General features: G+C 46.4%; 1 protein-coding gene across 2 annotated transcripts; it reads left to right on the top strand.

Moving 5' to 3' along the window:
- The first annotated feature begins 1,302 nt into the window (after window positions 1–1,302).
- On the top strand, window positions 1,303–12,631 carry RFC5 (replication factor C subunit 5). Of its 2 annotated transcripts, XM_060028091.1 has the most exons (11): window positions 1,307–1,483; window positions 3,084–3,148; window positions 3,421–3,557; window positions 4,726–4,805; window positions 5,409–5,482; window positions 6,694–6,853; window positions 7,568–7,649; window positions 8,042–8,171; window positions 8,742–8,819; window positions 10,634–10,688; window positions 11,760–12,631. In XM_060028091.1, the coding sequence occupies exons 1-11, from the start codon at window positions 1,416–1,418 to the stop codon at window positions 11,854–11,856; spliced, it is 1,026 nt and encodes a 341-aa protein (XP_059884074.1). In that variant the 5' UTR covers window positions 1,307–1,415; the 3' UTR covers window positions 11,857–12,631. The 2 variants fall into 2 exon arrangements, with proteins under 2 accessions (XP_059884075.1, XP_059884074.1); XM_060028092.1 differs by lacking the exons at window positions 10,634–10,688; window positions 11,760–12,631 and adding an exon at window positions 10,095–10,622 and having other exon boundaries at window positions 1,303–1,483.
- The last annotated feature ends 42 nt before the right edge of the window (window positions 12,632–12,673 follow it).

The following is a 12,673-nucleotide window of genomic DNA, read 5'->3' as shown; positions in this document are numbered from 1 at the left end:
CTTCTTCTGACTCCCCAGGCAGGGGCGAGGGTGAAGCCATAACTGCCATCGTGTATTTGTCCTCTGTCCCTCTACTCTGCTCCTAAAACAGGCGACGGTGATGTAATAAGATGCAAGGAGCAGCTACTTCTGAATCAGAACACTTCTGATCCCGGTCCAGCCTCATCTTCTCCCAGGGTTGTTGCCTTTCTCAGCATGTTAAAAAACAAAAAACAGGGCTTCCCTGGTGGCGCAGTGGTTGAGAGTCTGCCTACCAATGCAGGGGACACGGGTTCGTGCCCCGGTCCGGGAAGATCCCACATGCCGCGGAGCGGCTGGACCCTTGAGCCATGGCCGCTGAGCCTGCGCGTCTGGAGCCTGTGCTCCGCAACCGGAGAGGCCACAGCAGTGAGAGGCCCGCGTACCGCAAAAAAAAAAAACAAAAAAAAAAAAACAGGGCTTCCCTGGTGGCGCAGTGGTTGAGAGTCTGCCTGACAATGCAGGGGACACAGGTTTGTGCCCCGGTCCGGGAAGATCCCACATGCCGCGGAGCGGCTGGGCCCGTGAGCCATGGCCGCTGAGCCTGCGCGTCCGGAGCCTGTGCTCCGCAGCGGGAGAGGCCACAACAGTGAGAGGCCCGCGTACCGCAAAAGAACAAAAAACGAAACAAAAAAAAACTTTATTATGGATGTAATACATACTCATTGCTGGGAATACAGACCAGCAAAATAGAAGAAAACAAAAGTGGTCCATAATCCCCTCACCTCAGAAAAAAATGCTAACATTTTGATAACGATTCTCCTCAGTAGCTTGAGATCAGAGGCAGCCTGTCCTCTATGCTTACTGACTAGCCTTTTCCAGTTACACATATTAACCTAAATGGAAGTTACTTACTTATTTATTTGTTTTCGCTCTGGAGTTGTTTCTAGAGGTCGGTCGGTTCTGTAAATTTTGTTGGGTGAAGGAAATGGATTTGGGAGACGGATTGGAGTTGGAGTTGTGCTTGGAATTGTTTTTCAATTTAAAGTACTCACCTGCCAGCTTTGGGGCCAACAAAGTATTTGGAGCCTTTTTTCATACGGCAACTGTATTCAAGAACTGTAAGGGGTGGCCTTGCCTCTCCTGCTCCCGCGCTCGCTGGGCTCGGGACGCCCAAGCCGCACCAGAGAGAGGGCAGCCCCGGCTAGAACGGCGGAGTTGGAACAAGGCTGACGGCCTGGGCCTCCCGGTAACCAGGCAACAGAGGCCTTAGCAACGGGGAGGGGGCGGGACCGGAGGGGAGGAAGTCGGAAGCCAGCAGCTAAACATCGCGAGAGTTGCGTTTGCGCGCGAACTGTAAGTACGTGGGTCTCGGGGTCACGTCTTGACTGGTCGCGGAGCAGGCAGCTGGGGGAGGCGACAAACCCACCGGACCCAGCGACCTCCGTCACCCTGTCATGGAGACCTCAGCGCACAAGCAGCAGCAGCAGCAGCCTGAAGGGGGCAAGATCAGGAACCTGCCCTGGTAGGAGGAGGCCCAGCAGCCGCGGGGAAGGGGGTCGGCCGCGCGGGGAGGTGGTGGCCGGAGTGGGCAAGTGGCAGGTCCCCACCCCGTCCTCGCCCCGCCGCCCCAGGGTTCGATCGGCACAGGGGTTCGATCTCGTGTCTTCTGACACTACCTTGACCTCCGTGGCAAAATATTCTTCTCTCTTGCCAAAATATTCTCTTCTCTCGGTACGATTATTGGTCAGATTCTAAACTAGAATAATATGATGATGATGATGACAACGCTCCCTAGTTAACTTTTATTTAAGTGACTTTCTATTAGATTAGCAGGCACCCTATTAGATGTTGGAAATTTACAGACACTAGGAAGAAGGTACTGTTATTCCAGTTTTACCAAAAGGTTAAATGACTTGCCAGAGGTCCAGAGTTGGAAAATAAGTTTGTATTTGAACCCAGCTGGTCCAGATTCAGAGCTTGCACTCTTAACCATCCTACTCACACAACTGTGTCTTAGTGATGGTTTAAAGAGTGAATGAATTTGACTTGATTTCGGAAAACTCCAAGTTGTTTCTTTTCAGTTTATTGTTATCGTAATAAAAATACATAACATACAATTCACAGTTGTAACCATTTTAAAATGTACAATTCAGTGGCATAAAGTACATTCAGAATGTTATGTAACCATCCCACTATCTAGTTCCAAAATTTTTCATCATCCCAAATGGAAACCCCATACCCATTGGCAACTCCCCATTCCCCCCTTCCTCAGCCCGTGGCAACCACTAATCTACTTTCTGTTTCTTATGAATTTGCTTATTCTGGATATTTCATATAAATGGAGTCATATGATACGTGGCCTTTTGTGACTGGCTGCTTCTTTTTTTAAAAGAAATTTTTATTTATTTATTTTGGCTGCACCGGGTCTTAGTTGTGGCACACAGGATCTTCGTTGCGGCATGTGGGATCTTTCATTGCGGCATTCGAACTCTTAGTTACAGCAGGCACGCGGGATCTAATCCCCCAGCCAGGGATCGAACCTGGGCCCCCTGCATTGGGAGTGCAGAGTCTTACCCACTGGACCACCAGGGATGTCCCGTTACTGGCTTCTTATATCAGTAACTGATTTCCTTTTATTGCCAAATAACGTTCCCTTGTGTGGCTATACCACCATTTATTTATCCATTCATCTGTTAATTTATATTTGGATATGAGTTCAATTTTGGATTAACTTAGGTGCCCATCCAGGTTGAGATTATAGGCAGACAGCTGGAAAGATGAAATGAGAGCAGTTTTTTAGCACTATTGATATTTGGGGCCAGATATGTGGGGTGTCGCGGGAGGGCATGGGGGTTGTCCTGTGCATGGCCGCATGTTTAACAGCATCCCTGGTGCCTATCCGCTAGATGCCAGTAGTACCCCCCACTCAGCTTTGACAGTGGAACATGTCTCCAGATACTATCAAGAGTTCACTGGAGGACAAAATGGCCCCGGTTGAGAACCACTGTTAAAGGGTTTTGTATCTCTTTCTGTTTTAGTTAGGATATGAAAGGATTCTTTTGCACATAACAAAATGTTCTTGCCTTTATATATGTTGTAATCAATGCTAAATTGTATTTCAGGGTTGAAAAATACCGGCCACAGACACTGGATGATCTCATTTCTCATCAGGACATCTTGAGTACCAGTATGTATCCATGTGTCAGCGGCTGGTATCCTAGTCGAAGGACCTGAATACACTTCTTAGGAATGTTGTCTCTACTGAGTAATAATTTTGAAGGATCTGATTGAGCTTTATGGGATGTGGCTTTAAGAGCTGAGTCCTTCAGATTTTTCATTCCTGCATCTGACCCAGATTTGAACATATGGTTGAAGTACCTTCAGCCCAACTCGGGCCTGCAGTGAATGAGGCAACTCTCAGAGACTGATGGCCTCTCTCTTTCTCCCCCTGACCTTCAGTTCAGAAGTTTATCAGTGAGGACCGCCTGCCGCACCTCCTTCTCTATGGTCCTCCAGGGACGGGAAAGACATCCACCATCCTGGCCTGTGCTAAACAGCTGTACAAAGATAAGGAATTTGGCTCCATGGTCTTGGAGGTAAATGGGAGGTTTATTGTTACTCTCGAACGACTCCAGCCTCTTACTTTTAGGTCTGCTAGTTTTGTTTTACTTTACAAGTTAGTTGCCCTGCTGGTGGTTGGGAAAGAAGGAGACATAAGATGTTTTAATTCACTTTTTTTCTATAATTGACATTTTTGCCTGGACTGGTACAAGCTAAAGGGCAGTGGTAGGACTAGGTGTCTTTCTTTGCTGTTGCCAACTTTTACCCAAATCCTCAGTGGTTGCTCGGTTGATGGCTGTCTCCCATGTGCCCCCAGATCCCTTCTGCATGTTGCTCCATGCTCTTCTTGCCCCGCCCCGGAAGGCTGCGAGCTCTCTTGCCCTCTGGCTCCTGGTTGGGTTTGGCCAGCAGGGGCCTGGAAGGGGTTGGGGAAGGGAGAAGGATGCCTGGTCCTGCCCTGGGGGTCACGACAGGCCAACAGCTTCCCCACCCGCAGGGCACAGCACGCAGCCTTTCCCCCACACACACACCCCACCAGTGCCACTCCCCCACCAACCCCTTAAGACTTGGGGGTGATAATGGGCCCCAGTAGGCCTTGAGGTATTTGCATAGCCCTTGTGGTTTCCCCACACCTTACCGGCACCTTTTAAAGTATCTCTTCATTTAATTCTCTTCAAATTACTGAATTTGAGTATGCCATCTGTTTACTACTAGGACTCGAGCGATAAACTTAGCTTACGAAATTGTAAATATTGTCTATTGTAAGAAAAAAACTGTTTAACTTGCTTTTGTATTATAGAACCTTGCTGCCACCAGTGTTCTTACTTCATTGTATTAAAGACTTGGTAACTTCTGGGTTGCTCTGGGTTGTGGTAGCTAAAATTAGCATCATTCTGCTCGTGCCAGAGGCGCTGTTCACCGTGAGCAGACCAGTTAATTATCCCCCGGAGCACGTCAGTGATTTTGTCCTCAGAAGGGGGAGGAAACACACACGTTGATTGGCCTTTCAGAGTATAATGGAATGATCTAGTGAGTTGTAAGTTTTAAATATAATTGTCATCTTACTTTTAATGATTATCTCTTATCTGTCCTTAGAACTAGAGACCTAGCTTGCTGAGCAGGATTGATGAAAAGGCACATTAATTCACAGCTAGCACACCAACATGTTTTCTATTTATTTTGGCTTCTCTCTTTCACATTTAGCTGAATGCTTCAGATGACCGAGGAATAGATATCGTTCGGGGACCAATCCTGAGCTTTGCTAGCACAAGGACAATATTTAAGTAAGAATTCTTTGCATAATTTCTCTCCCTAAAGATTTTGATCAGTGAGGTGATAGAGTTTAATTTCTTAAATCCTCTCCTTTGCTAGTTTGTAAAAGTAAGGGGAAAAGAAAAAGGCTTTGTCAAAAGCAGTCATGAAAGAGAGATAAAGTACAGGAATGGTGGTAAGACATATTAAAATGCAAATATTAAAACAAAATATTATCTAAATCGATATTAGCAAGTTCTCTGGGGAAGCATTAATTTCATTACATCATAAGACTGGAGGAGCTAGTTTGAATTTAAACAAAAATGAATTGAGATCAGGGTGGATAACTAGGATGGTGGTAAAAAAAGAAAAAGAGGAAAAAGCAGCACTAGAATAGAATAAGAGGCTACTGGGTGGAAGAAAGATGAAGGTGCCAGAGGACATAATCTAACACAAATACAGAAATCAGACCTCCATGCGCTTTGCCCACAGATGCCTGCTTTGGTCAGAGTTCTAGGAGAAACGAACTTCATGAGCCAGGGCCTGATGGCACAAATGTGAAGGTGTAGGTTTGGGCCTGGAAGTCAAAGGGAGATTGAAGAAGGCTTTTTAGGTGGTACCAATTGTTTTCCTAGGAAAGGCTTTAAACTAGTGATCTTGGATGAAGCTGATGCCATGACTCAGGACGCCCAGAACGCCTTGCGGAGAGGTAAGGAGCACAGCCGTGTACGGTGTGTATGGCTGAGGAATGCTTTGGAAGGAGAGTTAGCAACTTTGGACATGAGATAGGACGTGGCTTCTTTTCAATTTTCATTCATCTTCTGGCCCAGCGAAATCTCTATATACCTTTCACTGTGTATCCCACCTGATGACCTAGACAAAAATCTCTGTACCGGTGGTTACCCCTTTTAATAGCGTAAAGACATTAGCCTTTTGGGGACTTTTAGGTATGACCAGACACTGGTGTTTCATCCTACTTTTCCGCTGGGTTCAATTTCAGGGTTGGGAATTTGTACTGTTTGATGGGAGGGAATGGGAAGTCTTTCATTTCTAAACTGCTAGATAGGTCTTTCTGCTGTTGGTACCGTTAGATACAATATAGCCAGGAAAATAACACTGGAAATTTAGTTGCACTCAGAAAGCCGACATGACTTCCCTACTTGCCAGGAGAATGATTGGGCCAGGAAAGGAGAGTATACTGTGATTTGTTGGTCTTAAAGGTGCAGTTAATTTCTTTGCAAGGACATTCTTAATCTGTCTCATTAAGATTCTACGGTAGACAGCTAGGAGAGAAGATGATCTTTAGGAATTCTGGGGAGGGGTGGATTGCAGCCCATGTTTAAGAAGTGGAGGAGGAGGACAGAATATCTTCTGGTCCTAGAGGCTTTGGCCACCTTTCTTCAGCATCTTATTCTGTAGAGTCAGTCTGGGCAGATCCCAGCGTGAGAACGTTGGTACCTACAGGTTGAAACTGGTGTCATAGGCATCTCTGAATTCGGGTTAATGCTTTCTTGAATGCTCTAAGGGTTCAAGACAAGGTCCACTGGAAAGTCTGCAAAAAGCCACCCCCCTCCCCCGCCCAGTAGAAGGTGGCACGTCATCCGTTTGCCAAATAGGATTTTATGCAAAAGGGCAGGCGTACTGGATTTCATATCTTAGTGGAATGGAACGGCAAGAGTGCCGGGATCACAGCCAGTCATGAAAAAGGAAGCATTTTGTCCAGTCCCGTGGACGTGACGTGTGCATCAGCTCTGGGGAGAGAGTGGTTGGTCTCCAGGCTCACCCTCTCTCGCTGCAGTAGCTTTCCCACTTGTTTGCATTCTTGATTCCCCGCTTCACGTGACCGTAGGAAAGTTCAGGGTTTCTGGGTCCCTTGAAGAATCAGGATGGACGTGAGGTGGTTCTCTTTTCCCTTGCCAGTGATTGAGAAATTTACTGAAAATACCAGATTTTGCCTCATCTGTAACTATCTGTCAAAGATCATCCCCGCCTTGCAGTCCCGGTGTACAAGGTTCCGATTTGGTCCCCTGACCCCTGAACTCATGGTTCCCCGCCTGGAACATGTCGCAGAAGAAGAGCAGTAAGTATGTTGAAAAGCAGGGAAAGCGGGGCCTTGGGGACTGGGTGTCATGTAAGGCAGCTACTGGTACGTCTGAAGGCGATAACGTTTGTAAACAACTCGGGAGAGCCTGGCACAGGGTAAACCTCATTGTCGGCCGCCCTGGTAGCTCACAGACATTCTTCATAAAGGTCATTTGGTTCCTTACTGGAGTCCATCATCCTCCCCTAGAAGCGGTCCCACTTTCCTCCTACTCTTTGTCTTTGGAAACTGCACACTGCCAGGTCCCTCCTGTTAAGAAGCCTGTAGCCTTTCTCAACTAGCAGGGAAGGTCCTGAGACATCACATTCTGCGTGATCAGATGCCAATCAAGTAGCCAGCCCGAGCTGCTGCTGATTCGACAGGTGCTTGGGCTCTGCGAGCGCAGATCTCGCCAGCACCCTCTCCTCTCCAGAGAACAGAATTCAAAGCTACCTGCTCAACACAGCAATGCTTGGCCCCAAATGATGGTCTTGCTAGACTTGGACTGGGCTGTGACTACTCACGTGAGGCCCACGTCCCCAGCAGCCAGAGCAAGTTCTGGAGCCTGTAAATCAGGAGAGTATTGTTGACTCCGTCCTTCCCTTTTTTCTCTTTCATTGTTTCAAAGCCTTGATCTTCACAGTCCATCTTGTCCCCTCGGGGAGCATTTGTGCTCTCAGGGCCTCTATATCCCTCCTGCCTGTTTCCTTGCAGAGTTGACATAAGTGAAGACGGGATGAAAGCGCTCGTAACTCTTTCCAGTGGAGACATGCGAAGGGCTCTGAACATCTTGCAGGTAGGGCACCGCTCCTAGCACATCTCGAGTTGGCGCTTCAGAATACTTTTTCAAGAAAGGCATAAGCAAGAGCATGACCGATGTGTTAATTCAGAAATCTGGAACTGGTAAGACATCTCCTAGTATATCATAGATGTACGCCCACCTTTGTGTTTTGATTAATTGAAAGAATAATTTGTTGCAAATAAGGGAAAGATAGGGAAGGACTCTGCAAAGTAACATAGCCGACAGGCAGTGGCCTCCTCTGATGCGGCCAGCTCTTAGCAGTGTAAAAAGTACAGGGCTCGAGCTCTCCCGTGCCCACCCGCATTGCTGCCTCCGCAGTTTCCTCCTGACCCTCCTGCAGCTCAGTGGCTGCAGCAGCCGTGGTGACTCTCCCCCTGTCTGCCCAGAGCACCAACATGGCCTTTGGGAAGGTGACAGAGGAGACCGTCTACACCTGCACAGGGCACCCACTCAAGTCAGACATCGCCAACATTCTGGACTGGATGTTGAATCAAGACTTCACCACGGCCTACAGGAGTATCCTTTCTCTTGTCCTTCAGTCAGTGCATTAGGTGCCCAAGGCCTGAACGTGGCCTCACAAGCTCAGGCTGCAGGCAGCACCTACACCCTACTGGCAAGACAAGCGGCTACACGGCACACCTTTCAGCTTGTCATGGGAGCAAGATGTCTGTGGGGGGGATGGGTACTTGTCTTTCATGCCCCAAGTTGTTCCTGAAGGGCCCTGAGCTGGGTATGGCTTGAAGCAGCTTAACTCTCAGATGGGAGGGAAGCACTTAGACCTTGGGTGGAAGGTGCAGTCATTTTCAAGCAGTTAGTGTTACTCTTGTTTTGCTATGAAATTAAAATCTAGCTGTAGTGATGGAAAGCCTTTTGGGCAATGCATTTGGTTTTGTTCTCTACTAGACAGAGATATCTTTCATCTCCCTTAATGGAGGTGAAAACAGAAAAATAAGAACTGGGGTCCAACACGTGCAACTTCAGAGTGAAGGAAACAGCTGTGTTGGCGTGAAAAGCCCTACTTTCAAGTCATTCTCTGCAGTGTTTGTTCAGGAATTTGTTCCCTTTGCCTTAACTGCTCCTCTCTAGATATCATGGAGTTGAAAACTCTAAAGGGGTTGGCATTACATGACATCCTGACAGAGATACACCTGTTCGTGCACAGAGGTAACCTAGGTTCTTCCCCAGTTCAGAAGCTATGCAGAAGGTGGCATGCATTGGGGTTGAGGGTGGCTGGAGAGGGAACGTGACGCTTCGTTTTGGAAACAGAAACAGGAATGAAGAGGTGTAAACCTGACCCCTCATTTTCAGTTTTGTTTTGCTATTTATTTTTTTTATTGGGTTGGCCAAAAAGTTCATTCGGGTTTAAATAAAACTAAAAGACACATTTTTAATTTTCGCAAAGAACTTTATTGAACGTATTCACTAACCGAATAAACTTTTTGGCCAACCCAATATCTGTGTGTCCGTGTCTTGCTTTTAAAACCTTGTTCCAAAAATACTTTTTTTTTTCGTAAATTCACTTTATTTATTTTATTCTTGGCTGCATTGGGTCTTCATTGCTGTGCGCGGGCTTTCTCTAGTTGTGGCCAGTGGGGGCTACTCTTCGTTGCGGTGCACGGGCTTCTCATTGCGGTGGCTTCTCTTGTTGCAGAGCATGGGCTCTAGGTGCATGTAGTTGTAGCACACGGGCCCAGTAGTTGTGGCGCACGGGCTTAGTTGCTTCACAGCATGTGGGATCTTCCCGGACCAGGGCTCGAACCTGTGTCCCCTACATTGGCAGGTGGATTCTTAATCACTGCGCTACCAAGGAAGCCCCCCAAATACTCTTTTGACTTCTAGAATGCTGGGGAAAAACAGGAAAGAAACTCCTAAAGGCTAACTTATTTCCTCCAAGGGTCTGTATTTTACAGCAGTATGTTGGAGTTTGTATTTCTAAAAGGCTATTTTCCCCAAAAAGAAAGGAGGAGGAAGATCTAGCTTCACAAAACCAAAGCAGCCTCAACTAAACCATCTTTAGGTCCACACTTGGTCATATGTCCTGCACAGAGAATTGCTCCTCTACCTTGAGAGCACATGTGAATCACCCCAGACCAATCCAGTTGGCCCTTTTGGGGGAGAACCAGACACGAGTGTGTCTTTGAGCTCTAAGTGACGTGCTCTTCAGCCTTGTGGAGAAGCTCTGCCTGTCCAGCAGCCACCTGCAGACACTTAGGTCCACGAACACTGTTCTGCCAGTGCCTTTCCAGGCCTCTCCCTGGCTGGCTGGCATGTGAAATTCTGCCCGAGAACATGGTTGGCTCAGGCCCAGCTCTGCACTTTGAGGATGCTGAGCATGAATCGACTTTGAAAAATCAATTATTTATGTTTTTTGTTTTTTAACATCTTTATTGGAGTATAATTGCTTTACAGTGGTTATGTTTGTTTTTAAAATTGGGACAGCAGGGCTTCCCTGGTGGCGCAGTGGTTGAGAGTCCGCCTGCCGATACAGGGGACACGGGTTCGTGCTCCAGTCTGGGAAGATCCCACGTGCCACGGAGCAGCTGGGCCCGTGAGCCATGGCCGCTGAGCCTGCGCGTCCGGAGACTGTGCTCCGCAACGGGAGAGGCCACAACAGTGAGAGGCCCGTGTACCGCAAAAAAAAAAAAAAAAAAAATTGGGACAGCAAGTGAGAACTTCGCTTTCACAGTAACTTACAGAGCGGCCCAGTGCTGACAGGGCAGTGTGGATGGCTCTTCCATCTTATGATCACTCTGGAACCTGCTCATTTTTCTTTTCGACTACTCTCCGAAGACTAAAATGAATAAAAACTATGAAAACCTATGCAATTTTTACCTCCTAGAGGTGTGGTATCTTGAGATCTGTGGCCTCAAGAGGTTAGTCTTATGTATCTGATGTGGAAACTCATACTTCTGTGATTTTTTTTATATATATAGTAGGTAATGACAGACCCCACTCATTTGATTTTGTTTTTCCCCCAGTTGACTTTCCATCTTCAGTTCGAATACATTTATTGACCAAAATGGCAGACATTGAGTGAGTATTTATTTCCCAGTTTTAATTCTTTTCCTCCTTTTTCCCCATTGTGAGTTGTTTCTCCTTGCTTGGTTTCAACTGTTTTGTCTAAATCATTCATATACAGTAGAGTTTAGTTTTTGCTGGAATTGAATTATTGAACGAAGCACAGGGAAGGGTGTGAGCTGCTTATGTGAAGAACGTGGATAAACACAAAGACAGGTACAACTCGGTTACGCATTTGAGATAAAGGCCTCTCCTTCGACCTCAGAGGCCTGGTCCACCTTGGTTCCAGACATGCTCTTGTTATGTGGGAAGCCTGCTTCAGTTCAGACATCTAGGTCGTTTGGGGACGGCCAGCTATCCAGCTGTTATTAAGGCCTTCTGGCATACGAAAGCATATTACAGGGAAAGTAAACATAAACTCAATTTTCCACTTTGCCTGCTTCAGTAAACACAGTTATTAGCCCCCAGTGAAGCTGGCAGCTATCATTTAAGTAGACAAAAGCACTAGGTTCAAAGTAGATGTCCACGTAAGCCAACTAATTTGCCGTCGTTGGCTTTCACACGTACCAATTAGGTCACTTCTTATCACTACACGGTGAGTAGCATGATTTTGCTTTCAATGGCTGGGCACTTGAAAGGTGGCAAGATGAAATACCAGTGTCTTGCTTTATTGACCACAGAACCACAGATACGGCAGCCAAGCTTCCCAGTGAATTACGAGGAAGGGATTCTTAATTATAATTCCTCTCGATGCATTTTGCAGGTGAAGAAATAATGCCTAATCACATAAATTTTGCATATCTGTATAGAGCTTGAACAAAGTTAAGTTCAGAACACTGCTACTGGGAACAATTTTTTTTTTAATTTAATATTCCCCCCTGCCCCCAGTTTGAATAAAATTTATAAAGGAGTGTTTGAGGCAACAAAAACATTAGGGGACATGCACGAGATTGCTGCCCAGAATGAACTTCTCTCACCTCTTTCCAATCCTTCTCTGGCCAACTTTCAGTCTGACTGCTGTTGTTCTCTTCAAAAGGCAGCTGTTGTGATATTCTCTCTTCTTACCTTTTGTTTGATTTCTTTTAGGTACAGACTTTCTGTTGGCACCAATGAGAAGATACAGCTGAGTTCCCTCATTGCCGCCTTTCAAGTCACCAGAGACCTGATTGTCACAGAAGCCTAGATGCTGAGGACCACTTGCTGCCTATTCTCAGGCCCAGCAGTGACTGGAGAGCAGGGGACACAGTCACCCCCACTTTCAGAAAATTGTTCCAGGCATGGGTGGGCAGACATGTACCCAAAGTACCGTGTTTGTGGCTGGTTGGAGCAGGGATGTACAAAGCAGTTTTAAGGTACAGCTCTCTCACTGCACTGCCCATTTGTGTTTTATAAGGGGGGGAAAAAAGTAAAACCTTTGTAGCCTTAAGGCTTTTACCCTTCCGTTGCCTGGGTGATAGGAAATGGGCTACCCCATTTGGAATATCAGGCTTTCAAATCTAATACAGTCCAAGTGTCTTCCAACTCAAGGTAAAAAGAACATCTTCAGAGTTAAGTTTGTAAATCTAATCTGTGGCGCTACTTTAAATAGGTGTTAATGGATTTCTGGCCCAAACTATTATACTCTTATAAAGTGGATTCAATTTTCTTTCTTACTTTAAAACTGGCCTTTTTATTTCTCCTTTTGAAGTAGAGGAGTTGCTAGCAGGTTCCCAATTGTGGTGTGGACAGTAGCGAAAACATTCATTTTAAATGATGCTATTGGGGCCAGAGGTCATTCAACACTGGCTTGTTTAACCCAGGGCACATAAGACTAAGCCTGACTCTAAACCTGCAAGTGCTGAAAGGATTGAGACTCTTCATCTTTAATCTAAATGTAATGCAGTTTATCTGCGAGCATTTGTGCTGCATGTGTGATAGTGTTCTGCACAATAAAAATAAAGCAGCTTGCTTGTTGTGTTACAAGTGACTCCTCTTTCCTTAGCCAATTACACAGACGCTGA

The sequence above is a fragment of the Delphinus delphis genome, chromosome 13 (assembly GCF_949987515.2).
Source record: "Delphinus delphis chromosome 13, mDelDel1.2, whole genome shotgun sequence".
Lineage (NCBI taxonomy): Eukaryota > Metazoa > Chordata > Mammalia > Artiodactyla > Delphinidae > Delphinus > Delphinus delphis.
The sequence above is the reverse complement of the archived record's forward strand: the minus strand, read 5'-3'. Positions and strand labels throughout refer to the sequence as shown.

Bases quoted from the DNA above. Each gene is read 5' to 3' on its own strand.
- RFC5 (XM_060028091.1), top strand. From the start codon at position 1,416: ATGGAGACCTCAGCGCACAAGCAGCAGCAGCAGCAGCCTGAAGGGGGC. The intron at 3,558-4,725 runs GTAAATGGGAGG...TTTCACATTTAG, and splicing joins TTGGCTCCATGGTCTTGGAG to CTGAATGCTTCAGATGACCG. The intron at 7,650-8,041 runs GTAGGGCACCGC...CTGTCTGCCCAG, and splicing joins GGGCTCTGAACATCTTGCAG to AGCACCAACATGGCCTTTGG.